Source organism: Monodelphis domestica, chromosome 3 (genome assembly GCF_027887165.1).
Source record: "Monodelphis domestica isolate mMonDom1 chromosome 3, mMonDom1.pri, whole genome shotgun sequence".
Taxonomy (NCBI): domain Eukaryota; kingdom Metazoa; phylum Chordata; class Mammalia; order Didelphimorphia; family Didelphidae; genus Monodelphis; species Monodelphis domestica.
This window is the reverse complement of record NC_077229.1, coordinates 159,832,445-159,855,557: the sequence shown is the minus strand read 5'-3', so window position 1 is coordinate 159,855,557 and position 23,113 is coordinate 159,832,445. Positions and strand designations below refer to the sequence as shown.

Below are 23,113 nucleotides of genomic sequence, written 5' to 3'. Positions count from 1 at the left end.
AATCTTCATATATGTTATATGTATCTTTTCTCTTTTATTTGACTGACCTTTTGTACATGAATCTTATTTTTGTCCTTAATCACAGTGTTCAGCACGGTGCCTTGAGCATACTTTAGGTATTTAATAAATATTACTGGAATAATTGGATTATTTTTTAGCTCTTCCTGAATTTTCCTATAGCTCACCAGGTGGTGAGGAAAAAAGAGAAACTAAATACTTGCATGTTAACCAGTTTTTATAGTCCTTAAAGCAAATTTAGGACACAACCTCAGTATGGGTTTATCTCTTCTACATTAACTCATTCTAATACATTTATTCTTGGTTTTGTTAGTTTATTTTTTCTTGCTCAAAAGTAAGACTGTAAAGCTGCCACTTTAGTTCCAGAAAAATGACTCTGGTACTATATTTTCACTGTAAGGATTGCCAGTTAAGGAAGAGCCCTCTTTGTCAGTTACTTTGTCAATATTTGTCAATATTTCTTCATAAAGATTGGTATAAAGTACGTGAGGAATTTGGGTAGCATAATGCTAAGGGCTCAGATTAGATAGGAGGAAGATGGTTTTAATTTTTCAACAACTAGTTTACTCATTGTGTTTAACATCCTAATTTATTTTTTATTTAGAATTTAGGGGCATTTTGGAAAAAATAAGATTTTATTAAAAGATAGCTATTTTAAAAAATGTTTTGTCTTATATCTGGTGAATAACTTGTTTATTTTTGAAGTTTCATTTTTTTGTAATTTGGATTTTAATACCTAGATGATTATATTCATTTACAAAACATTTTAAGTGTTGAATTTGCTTTTATACTGACTGGTAATTAATTCTTTGCATTCAAGTAATTTAGCATAAATTCATATTCTTTTGGAATCTTTTCCTATTCAAATGCAGAAATTGATAAATGTTCAAATACTTTCACTTTTGATGAGCTTAGCACTAATTAAAAGAATCATGACAAATGGAGCATTAGTTCTTTTGCCATTTTGGAGATTATTAGACTACTTGGAAAACGCCATTATTTAAATGTGAAATAGTAATGCACCTTTGCCCATATGATACTGATTAAGGAATAAGTGTTTCTTTTCTCTCATATATATCTTTCCATTAAGAAGATTGGCTTTGCATAGTTGGTCAGTAATTGAGAGTTTGTTTTGAACTCTGGAGGTATTATGTAGATGAAATGCCATACTTTATGACTATATAAAAATTTGATCAAGGCATACATTGATCATGTATTAAATTGAGGATTTTCAAAATATATTTTCCAAATTTGATCAATAAATATGTTAAGATGCATTATTTTCAATTTTTTTATAAGTAGAATGGGAACTTAGTCAATTCAGAAAACCAATAAAAATAAATTAGTAGTTGTAAAGTTAATAGTTCTGTATTTTGGAAGTTTTCCATCACTTATGAATTCATAAAACACATTTTGGTCAAATCAAAGGATTTTAAATCACTGTATATTTGATTAATTTCACTGTATTTCATGTTCTTCCCTTCAGGAGTCTTTGACACTGTTAAGTATTTTAGACATCCTAAATTTTGTCCTATTTCTTTAACCTATTTTTGTATCCAGAATAAACACACACACACACACACGTGCACATCCATACAAACACTCTATCTTGTAAGTTAGAACTTAAAATTTACTTGTCACTTATTTTTATGAAAGAATTTTTTTTTCCTGGACAAGATATTATTAGTATAGTAAAGAACTGGGGGAAATACTTGTTCTTAGTACATTTTTTTCTTGTAAACTCTTACCTATTGTCTTAGAATCAATACATACTATCAGTTCCAAGGCAGAAGAGTGGTAAAGGTTAGACATTTGAGGTTAAGTTACTTTCCCAGGGTCATGTAGCTAGGAAGTGTCTGAATCCAGATTTGAATCCTGGATGTCCTGACTCCAGGCCTGACTCTCAGACCCCTGAGCCACCTGACTGCCCCCAGTACATGTTTTTAAAAGAATATTTTCAGTTGCCTGGGGCACTGAGACTTTATGTGACTGATTCAGCGTCACATAGCCAATTTAGGTTAAACAAGTCTCTGAGGCCAGCTTTTCTACTACTATTCATAACTAGAAAGAATATTAATGATTCATTTATTTAATAACTTTGAGACTTACTAGAATTAATTTAAAACTTTTATTTTTTTTTTAAACTGAGCACATAGTGGAATATATGGCCACTGAGTGGACAGAGCCCATTAAAGAAATTGGCATTTTAGTTCAGTATTTGGCAGCATTTCTTTTATATCTAGTTTCTTTTTATAAACCAGTGACCTTTTCATACCCTGTAGCCATTAATTCATTAACAGTCATTTATTAATCACTTTTTATGTACCAGGTAATTTGCTAAGTGATGGGAATAGAAAGACCAAAATGAAGCCATCCCTGTCTATAAGGAGATTTGTCTGGACATTTGTTCATTTTTTCCTAATCATTTGTAATTTGCAGTATTTTTTAATCATGTTGCTGTTAATAGATTTTGAAAATGTTTTTGTAGTTTAGGAGTGACTTATTCTTATGCTAGGCATAAAACTCAAGAAGATCATTGATAGTAGGAGATCCCATATTCATATCAAGTTATATGTATAGCAGCACTTTTGTAGTAGCAAAGAACTATTAACAGAGAAGCCCATCAATTGAGTAATGACTGAACAAGTTATGGAATGTGAATGTGATGAATACTGAGAAGTGTGGAAAGACATGCATGAACTTATGCAAAGTAAAGAAAGTAGAACTGAAAAACAAGATACATAAACAACAGCAGCAATCAAAAATATGGAAAGTATCAGAAACACAAACAATTGAAAATATAAGTTGCAAAATTACAAAGAACAAACAGCTCCTCAGAAGAGATATGAATAAAATCTTTCCACTGATTTGCAGAGATGGAGATGAGAAAGGTCTGTATGTCTTTATGACATATTTCATATAGCATCCAAGGTTTTTTTTTCCATTTCTAGGTAGGTTTGCTGATTTTTTTTCTCTTCTCCATTTGAGAAAACAAAAAACTTTGTTAGAGGGGATTGCTCCCTGGAAGAGAGGGAGTTAGAGGGAGGAATAGTACAAAGGAAAATTTAGGTAATGGTGATCCAGGACTGATATTCGGAAAGAGATATGAGGATTGGATATAAAGTCTTAAGAGTCATCTCTGTAGAAAAAGAGAATTTGGAGCCCCCAGAATATGAGTTGAATAGTTCTATTTCTCTTTCATCTGTTACCTTTACACTATGTACCCATATCAGAGGATATTGCTAAGTTGATATTCTTGTTCCAAAGAAATTAACCTAAAGAACTTAAAAAAAAATGCCCTTAATATCTATGTGTATGTATCTCATTTGAGAATTTAGTTTCCTTGAAAGTTCTTACATATTCATATCTTTTAAAAATTTTGTTCTTTGTTTTGGGCTCCCTTTTCTACATTTTATGAGTTCTTTTACATATGTGTTGAAGAACTACCTTTTGATGATAACTTCTTTAGTTGACATTCTTCATCTTCATGAGTGGTCATTATTATAGTGTTAGATTTTCATTTCTGAGTTCCTCTCATGCCTCTTGACCTAGCTTCATTTATAATCAGGTTGTGAAATCATACCTAAATTTCTTTGAACTTTTTGTTGCTTTCTTGAAATCTAAGGTATGTTAGAACATGCCTATTGTTCATTTGTTTCAATCATGCCTCACTTTTCATGTCCCCATTTGATATTTTCTTGGCAAAGATAGTAGAGTGGTTTGCCATTTCTTTCTCTGGCTTATTTTATAGATGAGGGAACTGAGGCAAAAAAATTTAAAATTTAAGTAATTTGTCCATGGTCACACAGCCAGTAAGTGTCTGAGGCTGGATATGAACTTAAGTCTTCCTGGCTTCAGATTTGACACTCTATCCACTGTGCCACTTGACTGCCCATTTTTATATTTGACTATGAATATAGAGAATAATATTACTTTTCCCCAAAATTACTATCACTTCTTCACAAATAAGTTTGTCAGAATTTTCTGTTGTTGCTTCTGTCTTCTGTGAGATGAAATTAGTTTTGTAAATGTCCTACTATTTTTTTACTATTTATTTTTATTTGATTCAGCAAGTGTGCATTGGTTTATTCATTTTATTTTTCAATTGTTCTTTCCAAAGCTTCAGCATTTGTCCTCTTACATTCAAACCAATCTTTACATGTTAAAATGCTGTTAGCTTCCATAATGTTCTAGAAAACAGGGGTTGACTAATTAAGGAGAGTTTTTAAAGTTACCTTGTAGAATATTAAAGGAAAGAATTTTATAAAGTTGGATCAGCTTTCAGTACAGTGTACCAGTCAGTATTTTTTCCCCCAAGATGTAATTTTTTTTGTTCTATACATCCTTATGTCCCAGACAGAAAAAAAATAATTCTAGTGATCTACCTATAATCTCTAACTTAGTGTGTATCATAATTTCCAATTATATATGTCAGTATAATATTTTTTATGTTTAATTTAATGTTAGTGACTTTACAGTGTACTTTGTTGAATGCATGTGTATAACACTGTACTAAGTATTTAAAAGTATTTAAATACCTTCTGTTTAGGAGATTATGATCTCAGTGAAGTCAGATTTTTTCCTCTAAGTATACATACAGATGTGCATACATATATGTAACTAGACACATATACACACACATAAGTTGAAAAAAGAAAGACCTAATTCACTTTTAAAATAAACTATCTCAGATGTGGTCAATGTGTTGCTTTGCTGAAATGCTTTTTTTCTTTTGTATTAAATCTTTGTTACATGGTATTGTTCTTTGGATAGAGGAGGAGGAAGGGGTATGTTTGGAAATGAATGTGACGTAAAAACAAGAGGCATCATCAAAAATGATCTATTTAAATATAATCTCCATACTTCATATGTAGACTAGTGAAAGACTAACAGGTCACTAAATACTGACTATTTCTTTGTGTGCTTCCCTCCCCCTTAACCCCCCTACCCACCCCATTGAGTTCTTATCACCTAGTTAAGAACTTTGGTTTTCCCTGAAATAACTTGGTGTACTTGCAATATTGTTTATGTTCATTTTATAGACAAATAGTTATAGTAAAATCTCATTCTTCAAGAAGCATAGTTGTTGTAACTCCGGCATTATGGCCTTTCTCAAGTCATTAACATTATTTAAAGTAAAACAGCTGAATGATATTAAAAACAAACCACAAGAAATGGCTCATGCTTATTCCTGTTAATTGTTTTGTATAATAGTTTATCTTCTACCACCAATTGACCCATAAGGTGATTGTATTAGAAGGTCCCAGTGGCAGCAGTTAGACTATGATATAGTAGTTAACTCTGGTAAATACAATAGTTATTTTGGATTGCTCTATATACTATATTATAGAGCAGTTTTTATGGAATTAATGGCAACTACTTCTTATGTTAAAATGGGGAAGAAAAGGTGCCAAAAACTCATTTATAAATGGCAATCAAGTAGTCACAGTGGTATTTTCTAATCTTTGCTAACAAACTATCCCTAAGATACAGATCTTATGAATGACAGGTGGGGGACTTTGGACTGGATAAAGATTAGGATCCCCTGCTGCCTTGTAATTATCAGGATCTGGACAGTCATTTATTTGGAAGAAACGATGTGTGCACAGTGTGCATCAAAAGTAAAGCATACATAATGTGATTGTAAAAGGGGTATTTGAATCCTCCCAGTGGGATGTCATAGGGTATGTTTATAAACTCCAACTAAGCAGTTGCTCTGCAATGGAATTCCATTGGCATTGAAATAATAATTTGCACAGTCAAATTACCTTCTTTACAGAAACCCAGGGAATCATGAGAGCCTAATCCTTTATTAATGTCAACTCATAGGCTGCAAGAAAGCGTAAGATTGCCATTCGAAAAGCTCAAGGGAAAAATGTGGAGGCCATCCGAGAACTGAATGAGTATCTGGAACAGTGAGTGTTTTGCAAGAGGATTGTGTTTTGCTATTATGATAAATCTTTTTTTAATTAAAATGGAATTTACATTTGATTTACTCTTTTGCTTCCATGCTGTTCATTTACAGAATCACCACACACACATACCTTTTTTCCCCCCTCTTCCCACCAGGTTTGTGGGAGATCAAGAAGCTTGGCATGAACTTTCAGAACTTTACATCAATGAACATGAGTAAGTTGATAAGTCTACATAAACCTGCTAGCAGTGTATATCTCTTCTAAGTTAAAAGGGCTACTATGTATCTAAATTTTTGTGGGAAGGTTTGCCATATTTTAAATTTGTAATAAAAATGCTTTAACATATATTGAGTCTTTAATAAGATTAAAAAGCTATGAACTTATTAGAAACCATTTTTATAATTTTGGTCAAAAATCAATATGGAATGGTTTTGTTCGACTCATCTATTCAGTCATGATGATTGTTTTGATTTTTCTTTCAAAATCATTTTCATTCATTGGAATATGAAATACTATAACGTCTGTTAAAAGCATTATTTAAAAGGTTATTTTTAGAGTTTAAAATGTTCCTATATACAAAGCGCCTTATCCTTGCTGTATTTCAAAAAGAATGTCTCTTTATAGCTTGGTATGATTCTGTTGATTGTAAGCATTCATTAGTGTTCTTGCTAAGAGAGTCTGTTCTTCTGAAGGGGCGGGCATTCTGTCGCCTGGGTACAAAACCAAGCACAATCAAGAATGTTGAACTCACTTATTGGATATCTAATGGTTTTTGTGAGTTTTTTCTTTTTCTTTCTTCTTTTTTTTTAATTGCTATATGACAGGAGGAAATCCCAGTGTGGGAGGATTAATGCAAAGCCTTAGTGCAAGTTTTCTAATATCATAGCATTAATTTTAACCTCCCATTTTCAAGCATGTTTTTTTTTCCCTTAATTCTTTTGCCTAGACTGAATTATATCACATTGTTTGCTTCTTTCCTTTTAAGAAAATGTAAAAAAATCAGATTCTTATTGTCTGAAAGCAGCTAAGCCTAGTTCTCATAGAAATTAAAATATTTGACTTATGAAATAAAATATCATTATTCTGGTTTTTTTGTTTTGTTTTGTTTTGCCACAATCTATTCATGCAAAGTGAATTGGAGAATCATGGCAATTAATCCAGGATTAATTCAAACAAAAAAATTCACTTTGATGAACTATCTAGGTAGTTAAGCATAATTGTTTCAGTTCTCTAAATATTGATGCAGTTACAAATGTGTTTCTTCCATTTCTTAACTCACCTATTCATTTCAGATGTTTTCTGATTCTCTATAGGATGCAGAGTGTTTTAATTTAAAATTTTTAATTTTTCATAATCTCCATATTTTAAATTTTAACTTGTATGTAGCATAATTAATGGAAAGAGCCCTCAATTTAGAGAGAGTATTGAGACTCAGTTGTTGGCACTGCCATGTAGTACTTGTCTCACAAGAGTAAATGCTCTATGAAGTTTCTCCTCCTTTTAATTAAATCTTTGATCTTATTATTCTTTTACCTTAGATTTAAATGAATAGAACTGGATATAAGCTACAATGGAGTAAAAATAAAAGTATCTTTCTCTTAAATTTGCTATTTCTAAATGTTTATTAATCATGATTAACTGTGCAATCATGATTAAGTGTGCTTTCTATAGATTCATGACTGAATGATCTTGGGAATTTTCCCTTTAAAATACTCTCTTTTTATTTTTTAAATTTTAACTTTTGACAGTTTTTTTGAGAAATAAAATTATACCTTTTTATCTTCAAAGGGGGTATGGAGAAATGAAGTAGGGTGGAAAGTTCTCCTAGAATTAAACAGGATAATCCAAAGCTTTTTAGCTATAAAGTAGTACAAATTATAGTGAGAAAAGCAGCTGAAAGTAATTTGTTTCCTAAGGAAATGATAATTGTACTCATCTCACACTCTTCAATAGTGTTACAAAAATATATTTTGACTTTTAATCCAGTTAAGTTTACAAAATGGTCATCCATCTATTTTTTCCCCAAACTAAAAACTTGGAAGCATTCTGTAATTAAGGATAATTTAAAATATAGTAGGTTGTGATAAACATATTTTGAGACTATCTGACTTGAGCATAGGAAGTGATATATGTGTGGCAGAGAATTTAAAAAAAAGTTAATGGATTGAAACATAGGGTATTTTCTTAGTCATTAATCATTTATTAAACATTTACTATGTACCAAGAACTGTTTTGAGTATAAATAAAAGCAAAAATAGTCTTGCTTTAAAGGAGCTCATTTTCTAATAGAGGGAACTCATATATAACATTTAGCAATTTAAAAATGGTTAGATTGTTTGTTTTTTTTTAAGTAGGTTCTGAGTTGCTCTCATCTGTGTTTACATTGCAATAATCTCTTGAGGTACTTGAAAATGCTTACCTGGATTTTACAATGAACAGGAGCCATAGCATTTCTATGACTGAATTGTTTTACCCTAAGATCTTCTGTACTCTTCTCAAACTCTTGTTCTTCTTAGAAGAGGATATATAACTGGAAATAGCTTCTCACAGCTTTTTTTTTTTAAATCGGTGATATGGTATGGTCCAAACACTCATTAGAAGGGGAAAGGAAGGATGTTTGGAATCCGTCTCTTCATATGAAGTGAAAAATCACTTACTTTGCTCTCAGTTTTAATGTTTCTTTAGATTCCTTCAACACTGTTACTGGCACTTTTTCTTTGGTGTATTGATTTTCATATATGGAATCTATATATTTATATTTGAATCCAGAGTGGATTGTAGAGGGGAGAAAAAGAATAAGTAACTTGGATTTTTAATTCATAGCCATAAGAATTTTTAAGGTGGCATATTCTAATTTTTTATCTTCATATACTGGCAGAATATATAATCTCTTCTTTTGCTAGAAAGGAGTCCTCTTCTTTTTTCCAACTTAGTTGATCTTGTAGTACTTATGTCATTAGATTTCTTCTGAATAGTAATTTCACATATGAAATTAAGGATAAACTGTACATTACATTATAGTTGCTTTAAGAAGATGGTTAGTTCAGCATCTTTTTAAAAGCACTTATAACAATCTATACTTCATTTGTTATAATTTTTTTTTCCTTTAGCAAAGGTCTCATGCTATTAGTATCTCCTTAAAAACTAGTGTCATTATTTCTAAATAAATGTCCTTTTAAGATTTTTTTAAAGATTAGATTAATCTTGTAAATTTTAGAATTAACTTATTCATTGAGCTTGCTTAATTATATGGATTTTGAGAATGAATGTGATGGCAAAAATTGCTCTAAATTATTTTAAATTGCAGATAATCTACTGTTTTCAGCAGTTTTTAATTAACCAGTTTCTGTTCTTGATATTCTTCAGCTATGCAAAAGCAGCCTTTTGTTTGGAGGAACTTATGATGACTAATCCACACAACCATTTATACTGTCAGCAATTTGCTGAAGTAAGTTTTTTAAAAAAAAATTTGTTTTAATAATTTAATTTGCTGAAGTGTGTTTTTTAAACTATTATAAGTCATTATGTTTTTGTCATTGTTGCATAATTTGAAGGAATTAAAAGTAAAAGCTTTTTCAGTTTTGATGTTAAATATGTAATTTTTAAAACTATGATGAAATTTTAGTTTTAGGCTTAAAGTTTTAAATTCCTAATTATTTTTTGAAGTGTTGATTTTTTTAAAAATCTAGTATTTGGACTTTTTTCAAAATTAGATGGCATATTCTTTTTTTTTTTAATTTAGTCTCTAAGGTTTCTAAGAAGGCTGATTTTTTTTTTCCTTTTAAATATATTTCTAGTAAATCTGTAGGGGCAAGAAGATGAATTTTATTTGCATGCTACTATATAGGTGATATTTGTTTTGAGTATGAATAGCAGTTTCTGAGGTGATATTCTATCTCGGTAAAATTTGTAAAGTAATTACTGAGGCTTAGCTGAAGCACTTTAATAATAAAAATAATTGCCACAGGGCAGCCTTCACTCTTAAAGTTGTGTTTTATGTACTATTGGAAAGTCAGTGCACTAGTTCAATTTTTTTTTAGAAATACGTCATTTAAAGTTATGCTTTTTTCTTTTAATGAAAAGGGTCTTTATTTTTTAAGCATTCAATAATATGGAAAAGATCAAATTTCTCATAGAGTTCTGCTTTGTCTTGTTATACTTCAAATGGTATTTGATATTTAGATTAGTACTAACAACCTTAAGATGAGTTCCTTTAACATCTTGGACTTGGATATGAAATATCTAACTACTGCAATTAGCAATTCCTGTGGTATGATGAAACATGTTATATTTCAAAGTAGTAAAATAAACAGATTTCAGCCATCTGCAATTTTAACAGGTTAAGTACACCCAAGGTGGACTTGAAAATCTCGAACTTTCAAGAAAATATTTTGCACAAGCATTGAAATTGAACAACAGAAACATGAGAGCTCTTTTTGGGCTTTACATGGTAAGTAGAGGTGCATGCTAAATATTGTTTTTTAAAATCTGTCATTTAAAATTCATTATTATTTCTAATTACCTCCCATAACTCTGCCTCATTTAATTACTGATTGTATGGTTTTGATCTTCAGTGTAATTTAAATGTGTGTAATAATTTGAAATTCTAATGATTTTTAAATTATAAATAGCACTTATAATTTTTCATTGTTTATAATTTTTTTACATTTCTATAGTTGGTTTTAGTGAAGTTTTGAAACTAAAATTAGGTGTATAATATAGAATGAATGTAATATATATGTATATATGTACCATATGTGCATACACACAAGTACACACAAATGTTTACATAAGATGTCCCAGAAGTCTTAGTGTAGTTTTAAACTATGTATAAATGCATATATGTAATGGAATATATATGCACACATATCCACACATATAAAAGTAAATTGAGCAGTTTAATACTTTTCTGTAAAAAATAAAATTTGTCATTTAAAAAAATAAATCTGCTCCTTTGTTATAGTAATGAACATAAGCAACACACTGAACTAGTTTTATTTTTATTTCATGTTGATGAATTATGCTATACTTCCCATGCCAATCTCTTATCATGTATACTGCTTTTATTAAACCTACCTTAAGATAGTTTAAAGTATGATACTAAGAAGATGTCAGAATATGCATTATAGATTTTTCAAGGCATATTACATTACTTTTTTGCTGATGGGATAGGATTGATTCTATTTGGGGAAATAAATAATAAACTATTTCTGTTTATTACATATGACTAAAAGATAAACTTAGAGAAGAATCAATGTATTGCAAGTATTTACAGTATCCAGCATTGTATTGGATGTTGTCAAGAATGCAAAGAGATGTAAAATGTTGATCTTACCCTCAAGGAGCTTATGTAGTTAGAAAATAAATGAAACACATAGAATATACTCCTTAGGTGTCAGTGTCCAATTCCCTGGTTTTATAAAGGAAGAAAAGAAGGCCCAATGGTTTTAAGTGATATATTCACAGTCACACTGATTGTAAGTATCTAAGCTCATAGTCAGATATGTTCTTTATGAGGCCATGAAATTTTGAATTTTTTTGAGGAGATCCTTTTTTTGTAGAACATAAGGTTTGCAGAGTTTTTTTTTTTTTAAAGTAAAAGGCTTAAAAATTTTACTTTATTGATACCTTGAATCCTTCAGAATTTGACTAACTGTAATCTTTTTTTTTTTAATCCTTACCTTCTATCTTGGAATCAATACTTGTATTGGTTCCAAGGCAGAAGAGTGGGAAGGGTTAGGCAATGGGGGTTAAGTGACTTGCCCAGGGTCACCCAGCTGGGAAGTATCTGAGGTCAAATTTGAACCTAGGACCTCCAGTCTCTAGACCTGTCTCTCAATCCACTGAGCTACCTAGCTGCCCCTGACTATAATCTTTTGAGGAAATTTTAAAGGTCATCTTACTAGACTAAATTGAAAGGAAATTTAAAACTTTTTTAAACCAGGCTTGGTTGTTGGGTGAACCTAACTACAGAGCAGGTAGAAGCTATCAGTTCTTTTGGTTGGATCTTGTGAGATTATGTGGTCTCTTTAGGGTAGGGAAAAAATAACTTAAAATCAAATTTTGCTATCATAATTGGAAGACTATTCAAAAGTATTAAGTGATACAAAGGGCAATTGAAAAATTTAAGTAGATGGGTGAACCAAAATGGCAGAGAAGGTACAAAGATCTATTTGGTTTCTACTAAATTATCTACAAAAAAACCCAGATATAAGTTCTCAAAATGAATTCTGGAGCAGTATAACCCACAAAATACTTTAACCTTATATAATTTAGAAAGCTGATGTGAGGGATCTAGTGTAGACATGAAGCATAGCATGTCAGGGCAGGCCCAACTGAGGCAACAGGCCTTGGGTGCAACTGAAGTAGCAGCCAGAGCTTCTGGAACTCAGCCACAGAGAGTAAGGCGAGTTGGAAAATTGCTCAGAAGGAGATTACAGAAGTTCCTCATTCTGAGAGCAAAATTTTTGTCACATTGTCCATGCACAGGCATGGTCACAGGTTGAGGAGAAGCACCAGCATATACTAGCACTTGGAGCTGCAGGGATCCTGGTCACAATTTCAAGGGGTAAAGAGTGGTTAGTCACTTATAGACCAGAGTAGAGAGAAAGTATTAAATACACCTCTCCTTATATAATACCATCTTGGAAGAACTAAAAGCAGATAGATCTGCACTGCCAGCTCTAAAGGCAACTGTACAAAGAATATGAAGCCCGGGAACAGTGTCCCCTTCACCACAGTTGCAGAGCCAATAACATTTTTTTAAACTAAAAGAAAAGAAAAAGTTGGGAAAATGAGCAAAAAACAAAAAAGAAAGTTATTTTGGCAACTGGATAGACTCAAACTCAGAATAAGACAAAGTCAATACTATTGCATCCAAAGGCTCCAAGAAAAATATGAATTGCTTTCAAACAAATCAGACAAGAGAGGTATAATTAAAATTGGGAAAAGAAATGAGTGACACATGAAAATCATGATTTTCCTGTCAATATTTTGATAAAGGAGACACACACACAAAAAAAAATACTGAAGAACTTAGTACCTTAAAAAAACAGAATAGACCAATTGGTAAAAGAGGCACAAAAATCTAGAGAATTCCTTCAGAAGTAGAATGGGCCAAATGGAAAAAGGTATACAGCAGCAATGCACTGAAGAGAAGAATTCTTTACGAAGTAGAATTGACCAAATGGAAAAGGATGTACAAAAGCTCACTCAGAAAAATCATGCTTTAACAATTAGAATTGGGCAAGTAGAAGCTAATGAATTCATGAGAGATCAAGAAACAGCCAAACAAAGCAAAGTAAAAAGTACTAAAAGAAAATGTGAAATATCTCTTGGGAAAAACAATTGACTTGGAAAATAAGTCCAGGAGATGATAATTTAAGGATAAATTAAGAAATAATTTAAGAATTATTGGACATCCTGAAAGCCATTATTAAAAAAAGAAAGAGCTTAGACAATCTTTCAGGAAGACATCAAAGAAAACTGCTCTGATAGTCTAGAACCAGAGGACAAAATAGAAATTGAAAGAATCTATCAGTCACCTTCTGAAAGAGATCCCCAAAAGAAAACTCCCAGGAATACTATAGCCAAATTCACAAATTCCCAGGTCAAGGAGAAAATATTGCAAGCAGCCAAAATACCCCCCCAAAACAGGTCAAATATTATGGAGCCACAGTCAGGATAACATAAGACATTAAAGGATTGGAGGGCCTGGAATATGATATTCCAGAGGGCAAAACACCAAAAAACTTCATCATTATTAGGGCAGTTAGAAAGAATATGCATAAAAGACAAGGGTATGAGTTGAATATGATGGAATGCTATAAAAAAATAAATTAAGGCATGAGAAAGAAGAATGCGTTGGGAAGAGGAGGGAGAGAAAAATAGAATGGAGTAAATTATCACACCTAAAGAGGCATGAAAGTGTTTACTGTAGAGGAGATGGGGGAGGTGGGGAAGAGAGCATGTAAATGCTACTTTCTTCAGAATTGACTTGTTGAGAGAAAAACATCCTCAACCAATTAGGTATTGAAAGTTTTCTTACCCCATAAGGAAAATGGGAGAGGACAGGGAACAGAGAAGTGGGGTGGGGCTGATAGAAAAGAGGGCAAATTGGGGGAGGTGGAGGTCAGAAACTAAGTAGGTAGTAGGATAGGAAGTAATACACATTATTCATAATGGTTAAAAAAATTTTATTTTACAAATCTCTCATAAAAAAACCTCATTTCTCAAAAACATAGAGAAATGAGTAAGAATACAAGTCATTCCCTAGTTAATAAATGGTCAAAGGATCTGAACAGGCAGTTCTCAAAGAAATTAAAGCTCTCTGTAGTCATTAAAACATTTTCTAAATCATTATTAACTAGAGAATTTCAAATTTATAAACAACTCTGAGGTATCACCCCACACCTATCAGATTTGTTATTATAGTAGAAAAAGAAAATAAGGAAACTTGAAGGGGATGTGGGAAAGCTGGGACACGAATGCATTGTTGGGTGATTACAGTACTGATTTACAATACTGATCAGTTATTCATGAGAGCAATTTGACTTTTGTTCAAAGGCTTATAAAATAGTACATACCCTTTGACCCAGCAATAGTATTACTAAGTTGGTATCCCAAAGAGATAAAAGAACAAAAATGAGAAGAACCCATATATACAAAAATATTTAAGGAGCTCTCTTTAGGGGGACAAAGATTTGGAAATTGAGGGGATTCCCATTAACTGTGGAATGACTGAGTATGTTATAGTGTGTGTTTGCAATAGAATACTATTGTGTTGTAAGAAATGACAAGCAGGGGGCATGCAGAAAAACCTGGAAAGACTTACACAAACTGAAACAGAATGAAATAAGTAGAACCAGGAGACCATTGTACAGTGACAAGTATACTTTACAATGAACAATAGTGAATAATTGAATAATTGCCATTCTCAACAACATAGTGATTCAAAATTATCCCAAAGGATGCATGATAAAAAAATGCCATCTACTTCCAGAAAAAACAAAAAACAAAAAACTGAGTCTGAGTGCGAACCAAGTCAAACTTTTTTCACTTTCTTAATTTTTTTTCTTTTTAAGTTTCCTTGCACAAAAGGATTACAATTTATATGAGATTGCATACAATCTCAAGAGAGGTGGGGGGTAGAGGGAGAAAGAATTCAAGACTCAATATTCTTTGAAAAATGTTGGAAACTTTTTTTACATGTAATTGGGGGAAAATTTAAATTTAATATTATAAAAAATAGAAAGACGTGAGTAGATGTCTACACTATGTTGCCTAAATTATATGTAGGACAAAGTAAATGAGATTAGCTGGTCTTATATTAACAGTAAAAAAAAGAACAAATGGTTATCCCAAGTATATTGCACTGTCATTCACTGTCAAAGATATGTAGATATGCAGACATTACTATGTATACTGGTAGAGATAGTAATGTATCTGTTCTAATGAGATTAGGAGGATGACTGACAAATTCAATTAATGTAGTATTCTTTTGATTCATCATAATAGAAATCACCCTAGTTGTCTTGGAAGCCTATTATTATAGGACATAAGCTCTGATAGGTCCTATCAAGCTAGAAAGTCTGAGAGGGTACCAATTACATACCATTCAAATAAGATGCTACCATCCAAGGCCTAACCTAGTAAATTCAGTGAATTTCCTTTCTGATACTTTGACCAGTGATGTTTTTTTTGGTTATGTTTGTTTTGACCACAGCATGTCATGAAAAAGTCTGCTAAAGCACATAAAACAGTTCAGTGAGACAAAACATGATGAAGTTATTATCTCCATTTTGTGGAGGGAGCCCATATTGATAGAATTATAAATCTTGAAGAATAAGATCATTGACAGTGACAATACTTCAGTCATAGATAAAAAAAAAAAAGAAAACCTTCCCACCTACTTATCACTGTAGAATATAAGTCAGCTAAATGGAAGTTAATTTACTCTTTTTAAGAGTATATTCATTTGATGAAAAGGTGTTGTTTTTTTAACCTGCGGTCCATAGATTCCTATGTCTAGGTGGATTTTAGGGGGAGGAAAAATTGCATCTTTATTTTCACTAACCTTTGTTTTTTCCTTTGAAATTCTATTTACCTTATTTTATGTATTTAAAAATGCTATTCTGAGGAATATTCCATGACACAAAAAGGTTATAATTTTGTGATCTAATATAAAGTGAGGATAAATTTATTTCTGGTATTTAAGTATTCTAGAAATAGTGGTGGTCCAAAGAGATCTAGTTTCAAGATTCCTCTTAAAAATTTGAAAACCATTCAATTTGCCAAATACTTGTTAATCACCTACTCCATGCTAGGTACTGTGCTAAGCCTTGTAGATATTCATTTGTAGGGGGAAATCAGGTATACAAATAGGTAAATACAAAGTAAGAGAGAGCTAAGAAAAGCCTTCTTTTGGGAAGTAGAACAAGTCAGAGAAATATTTCAGAGGTTGTTCTTAAGGTAGAGTGTGAAATTGTTTAGTAATAAAAGTAGTAGTCTCAATTTTAAAAGCATTGGAAAAATGACCTCTGCTTTCACAGGTCTCTCTTGACTTGCTTTTCTTATATCGTGGTGGTCCCTTGTTCTCACTTTTTTTTTTAAACCCTTACCTTCCATCTTAGCTAGGCAATGGGAGTCAAGTGACTTGCCCAGGGTCACACAGCTGGGAAGTGTCTGAGGTCAGATTTGTACCTAGGACCTCTTGTCTCTAGGCCTGGCTCTTAATCCACTGAGCCACCCAGCTGTCCGTTCCCCCCCCCCCCCCCCCTTACCCCTTGTTCTCACTTTGATCATCATTCTGATGTGGTAAAATTTTTCCAGGCTTTTTTTTATTCATCTCTTTTTTTAGAAGGCACAGCATTAAATTGAATAAGCATTTATTATCTGATGTGTGCAAGGTATTAAGTTCTACATATACAGAGGCCCCAAGGGTGTGTGTGTGTGTGTGAATTCCTTGCCCTCAATAAACTTATATTTTACTGGGGTCATATAGTATGCACACAGATAAATAAGGAAGCAAGGATATTAAAGGCATGGGGGATAGCCTATACAAAACTATGGGGGTAGGACATGAAATGAGGAGCTCAGAGAAAAGCAATAAGAATAATTTAGAATATGCATTTTATAAAAAAGAGTAATATGAAGTAAAACTGAATTAGATTGAAGTCAACACAGAGGAATGACTTTCAAGAATTTTTTACTTCATGTTTCCAGAATTTCAACTCTCATGAGTAAGGAAAATCAGAATTGTATAAAGAGACCAAATTAATGTACAGAAAAATCACCAAGTAGCTTAGATTTTTAAAAGATGTACAGGATATGGGAACAAGTTCATGTAACATGAGATGAATATGATGAATTTGGTCCTGTAAAAATAGGGGCAGGATTACTAATGATACTTAGTAGTGGTAAGAATGAACTGAGATTAGTAAAAGATAAAGGCAGTAAAAATTGATTAAAAATTATGTTGAAGGTTTAAATCAAGAACAGATCAGGCCTGGCCAACCTCATTTTCTTTTGTTGATAGTTGATAATCCAGCAGATTAGGTGAATGATTTAGATATAGTTTGCCTAAATTTTTAGTAAAGCATTTGCTTAACTCCTAATATTCTTATGGATAAGATAGAGAAATGTGGATATATAATTAGTCCAGCTATTAGACAGGGTAGAGTATTGAATTGAATCCAATAATATTAAATTCAATAGGGTCAAATGTAATGCCTTAAACTTGTGATTGAGAAAATCAAGTACAAGATTGTGGAGTACATAGCACTTAATGAGGAAATCATGGGAGTTTTTTGTACTACAAGTCAAATAAGTAAATGGAGTCAGAGTGATAAAGCAGTCAGAAAAACATTAAGATGATTTTGGCCTTCAGGAGTAGAGGTACATCTTCCACGAACAAGGAGATAATAGTTCTGCTGTACTCTACATTGATCAAAACATACCTGTATACAGTACTGTATTTAGTTCTAGATTACATAGTTTCAGAATGACATTGATAAATTGGAGAACATTCAGTGGACTACAACTGGGATGGTGAAGGACGTAAAATCTGAAATGTACACCATGTGGAGATTGGTTGAAGGAACCGGGAATGTTTATCTTGGAGAAGAAAAGATTCAGGAGAAATGTTAGCTATCTTCAAATATTTCATTGTCTGTCTAGAAGGCAGAAATAGAAGTAATTGATAAATGTTTCAAGGTCAAATTTAGGCTGTCAGGAAAAGTTGTCCAAAAGTGTAATGACCTACTTCTGGAGGTAGTGTATCCTCCTCATTAGAGGTTTTAAAGCGGAGCATGGATGACACTTTTCTGATACATTATAGTAACATGACTTTTTAAAAAAATATAGATTAAACTAGAGAACCACTGAATATCCTTCCAAAGCTTATGTTGGGTGATTCTGCAGTTGTATTTTGTTATATAGTCAATGGAGCCTCTGAAGATTCTTTTAACAGTTGACCTATGCTTTAAGAATATTGGCAGTCATATGGAGAATTAATTGGAAAGAGAGAATAATGGACAGGAGAATAATTAGGCTATTTCATTAATCTAGTCAAGTAAGAGGTGATGAGGGCCTGAACTAGTTTGGTGACTTTGTGAATGGAGAGAAAAGTAGAGATGCAAGAGATATTGTGAAATGTTTTAGGTGGGTTTGGGGACACAGTCAGATGTGATAACAATTGATTATTTGGGGCTAGTATCAGGGTTTTCACACTGTGGGTTGAAAGGACCAGCAGTTAGCCCTTACCAGGCCAGAGCCTGATCTGGGTCTGGCACAAAGATTTGTCAGTCACAGAGCTGGATAAAGTTAATGGAAAGTGTAGTTTATTTCCACAGAAAGGTTTGAAGGGAAAAGGGGAGTCCCTGCCACTATTTCATTAGCTAATAACCCCAGATCTAAACCTTCTTAGGAAGGGTCCTTAGGGATTTGATGGTCTACACTTGTCACCCTCTCCTCTCTAACTGTACCCAGACCCTGGATGCAGCTACCCTGCACTAAAAAACCTCTCGATTATTAAAAGAGATGCTGGTCTGTGACAGATTAGACAGAGACCCAAGAGTAGGTCCAAGGTCTAACTGAACCCAGACCTCTGCTTACTGATAATGCAGATAGCTGGATGCTGGTTCAGGTTAGCGTTAGGTTCAAAGGATCTTCTTCCAAGGAAACGCAGCAAGAAGGACAGCAGCATGGACAACATCAGAAACCTCAGGACTTGGCAGTTACTCTCCCCAGGTCTACATCCAGTGAGAGAGAGCTTGAACATCCCCTGAGTTCCAGCTTAACCCTTCCTTCCAACATTCCAGAATCTTCCATCTTCAGGTCTCATGCATCTGTCCTCTGCAAACCTTCATCTCTCCTACTATACTTATCTCTTCCTCATAACAGAAGTTAGGGTTAACAAAACTTGGTCATTGATTGGATGCAGGGATTGAAGGAGTGGGACAAGTTTGAAGGACAGGGATAGTTTTTGAAGTTTTGTTAAACATCTAATATCCAAGAAAGTATTAGAATAAATGGAGCTTTCCTTAAAATGATAAAATACTATCTATCTAAAACCATCAGCAAACACTTTCTGAAATCGGGACAGGTTGGACCCCTTCCCAGTAAGATCAGGGATAAAACAAGGGTGCCTATTATCATCACTATTATTTAATGTTGTACCAGAACTGCTAACTCTCACAATAACAGAAGAAAAAGAAATGGAAGGAGATAGAATAGACAGTGAAGAAACAAAACTATCACCACTTTTGCACTGGATATGATTGTTATACATAGAAAATCTTAGAAAATCAACTAAAAAAATTAGTTGAAATAATTAATAGCTATTGCAAAGGTGGAGGATATAAAATAAACCCACATAAATCATTAGCATTTCTACATATTACCAAGCCCAGCAGGAAGAGACAAAAAGAGAAATTTCATTTAATTTAAAAGTAGAGAATATAAAATACTTGGGAGTCAACCTGCCAAGACAAACACAGGAACCATATGAACTTAATTTCAAAAGACTTTTCACACAAAGTCAGATATAAACAATTGGAGAAATATTAATTGCAAATAGACTGAGAAAATATAATAAAAATGGCAATTTTGTCTAAACTAATCTATTCAGTTTCATACCAGTCAAACTGCACAAAATTATTTTATAGAGCTAGAAAATAATAGCTATTATCACCAAAGTACTGTACTATCTATAAGAGCAATATAGAGTTGGGGAGGGGAGAGAAAAGGATACAACATAAATATACACTGACAGGGAAATAAATATAAAATGATTCCAATCAAATTGTACAAAAGATAAAATAACAAGGTCAAAGAAGAGTTAAATGTCCAAGGAGTTTAGGCAAAGATACGTGAGAGAATTGTGTTCAAACTGTTTTGGAGAATATATGGATTTTTAAAAGGCAAAGATATGTAAAGATTCAAATTAATATTCAATACTCCAAGTGTTATTTTAATTCTATTTATTAAAAAGTTTTTCCCAACTTTAAATTTATGAAACTAATGTAGGAGATAAGCATAAACTTGGAAAAAAGACAACAATCTCCCTTAGTAGAGAGAGAAGATAAGATTATTTTAGTAATGATATAGTCGAAACAATTGATTTTTGTCCAGATGAAGTAAAAAGAAATCATATAAACTGGTAAGAATTGGCATAAACTTCAATACTTATTTTGAATTTTAGAAAATTGATAATGAAGATTGTAGAATGCTTAAAGATTTTAAAGAAATATCAAAGTGACAGATGATTAAGATATTTACATTCCTAAAAATGGTTACTTTAGAAATAATTATTGCTGGGGGCAGCTGGGTAGCTCAGTGGATTGAGAGCCAGGCCAAGAGACAGGAGGTCCTAGGTTCAAATCTGGCCTCAGACACTTCCCAGCTTTGTGACCCTGGGCAAGTCACTTGACCCTCAATGCCTAACCCTTACCACTCTTCTGCCTTGGAACCAATACCCAGTATTGATTCCAACACGGAAGGTAAGAGTTTAAAAAAAAAAAGAAATAATTATTGCTTCTGATTGGAAGGACTAAAACAGATTTATTCTAGGCTTAACATAACTATTAGTTTTTACCATAAAATGTTATAGGAAATCCATATTTAAGAGTAAAATAGGTCTCTGATCTTATAGGTATGAATTTAGATCCCATTTACTCCATGTTTTCATATAAAATTTTTGTCAATCAATGATGTTCCATAAATCCTCTATGTAGGATTCACTCAATGTGTTGGGGGCAGGTCTTCAAGTTATGTAATAATTTTAAGTAGCTACTTTTCCTTCTCTTCTTTTTATCAGTATTTAGAATTAGAATTAGTATCAGTATTTAGAATTACACTTTCACTTTTATACCCGTTAGACTTTGATGTTCATAGCCTTTTAAATTATAGACTATTTCTGCTATGTTGTATAATGTTATAAAATCATAATTTTTTTATTAGTATTGATATAGTTCATGTCACAATCCTGACTTATTTGTGTTTTTCATTATTTTCTGGGCTAGAAAAAGGAATGTTTGATTTCTTTTCTTTTCTGTTTATAGTCTGCAAGTCATATTGCTTCAAATCCAAAAGCAAGTGCAAAAATGAAAAAGGACAATATGAAATATGCCAGTTGGGCAGCTAGTCAAATAAACAGAGCATATCAGGTTAGTATATAAAGTATAATTGTATATTATCAACCAATTCTGTTAATATATTATGTTTAAGTTCAGTCTACTTATGTAAACTGTACAATGAGTAGGTTTGATTTTCAGAATCAGTTGTTCATAATAGGAGGCTGCTTTTTGGAAGTACAGTCACTTAATATGTACAAAAATATGTAATATGTGAATTTCCTATATCTTTCATGAATGCCTCACTTTAATTAAAATAAATAGCTATATCCAAATGTGTAGTTTTGAGGATGATTATAATAAATGAACTTTAAGTTAAAATGTTAACCCTTATCAATTAAAAGTTTAGTCAGAAGTTAAGAGAGAATACCTGAAATTTGAATTTGAATTAACGATAAAAACACAATTTAACCTAAAAACAACTTTTTAGTGTTGTATTTCTATGTATATTTATCAAATTTAAAATGTCAATGCCAAGAAGCTACCATAAATTGAAAATTCAGAAAGTAGATTCTGGACTCTATTTTTAAAAAGAATTTTCATAATTTTATCATATTTTATTTGGAACCTCAGAAATTCACATTTCTGTTCATGTAACATAGTCCAAAAAGATGATTTATATGTAATCATGAATCTATTTCGTATTGTTTGCTTTTTAATGGAAGAAGTACAATATTTAATAGATGATGCATGTTACTTTCAAAACTGCTTCTTGATGCTTTCTTCTGGACTTCCTTTTCTCTTTTATGCATTTAAAAATATATTTCAGTTGTCCTCATTTTGGAGCATTACTGTTGCCATTCCTCTCCTTTTTCTTGCAACATCTCCCTCAACCCACTTAAGAAGTTAAAGGAAAATGAAACCTTTTATAAGCATAGTCATTAAAAATCCATATAATGAACAGCTTTAAAAATGTGTTTGAGTATCAAATGAAATGCTTTGCAAATCTTAAAGTGAATATATCCTTGCTAGCTATTAGAGTGTTAAGTGATCCAGATCCAACTCAGCTTTTTGACCTGAGCAAGTCACTTAATTTATGACTGCTCACTTCTAAAATAGGGAAAATAATAGTACTTACCTCCTAGGGTTGTTGGGATAAAATCTGATTTTATATATACAGAAAAAACATAAACTCATACTTTCCATCTTAGAATCAGTACTGTGTATTGGTACAGAGCAGAAAAGTGTAAAGGTTAGACAGTGGGAGTTAAGTGACTTGCCCGGGGTCATGCAGCTAGCAAGATAGTCTGAGGTTGGATTTGAACCCAGGATCTCCACATTTCTGATTTTCTAACTTGACTTTTCCAGTACCCTTTAAAGTTAAGATTCTAAAAAGACAATTACTTTTTTCTTTTCTATTAGAATATTAGTACTTCATCCATATATAGCTCTTTCCTATTGCTCAAGTAAATGTGCTTTTCTCAGTTTTGTGTCCTTGTTTATGCATCAGGAATGCTTAAAAGACTTCTATTTTATTAAAAATCCATTTTTTCTCACATGTAGGATTATACTCAAGCTTTGCAGGTCAATTATTCTTGGTTGTAAGAC

The 23,113-nt window shown here is 32.2% G+C and overlaps 1 protein-coding gene and 1 long non-coding RNA gene across 3 annotated transcripts in view; one reads left to right on the top strand and one right to left on the bottom strand.

The window, feature by feature from the left end:
• Window positions 1-19,238, bottom strand: part of LOC130458344 (uncharacterized) — a 64,190-nt gene extending 44,952 nt beyond the window's left edge. Inside the window, exon 1 of the long non-coding RNA XR_008917533.1 lies at window positions 19,047-19,238. This is a non-coding gene — a long non-coding RNA (uncharacterized LOC130458344). The remainder of the gene's footprint in view (window positions 1-19,046) is intronic.
• Window positions 1-23,113, top strand: part of EMC2 (ER membrane protein complex subunit 2) — a 59,883-nt gene that overhangs the window by 30,036 nt on the left and 6,734 nt on the right. For both annotated transcript variants that reach the window (XM_007488221.3, XM_056823188.1), the window contains exons 6-10: window positions 5,848-5,933; window positions 6,088-6,147; window positions 9,300-9,381; window positions 10,273-10,383; window positions 21,494-21,598. In XM_007488221.3, coding sequence (XP_007488283.1) covers window positions 5,848-5,933; window positions 6,088-6,147; window positions 9,300-9,381; window positions 10,273-10,383; window positions 21,494-21,598 — 444 coding nt within the window. The remainder of the gene's footprint in view (window positions 1-5,847; window positions 5,934-6,087; window positions 6,148-9,299; window positions 9,382-10,272; window positions 10,384-21,493; window positions 21,599-23,113) is intronic.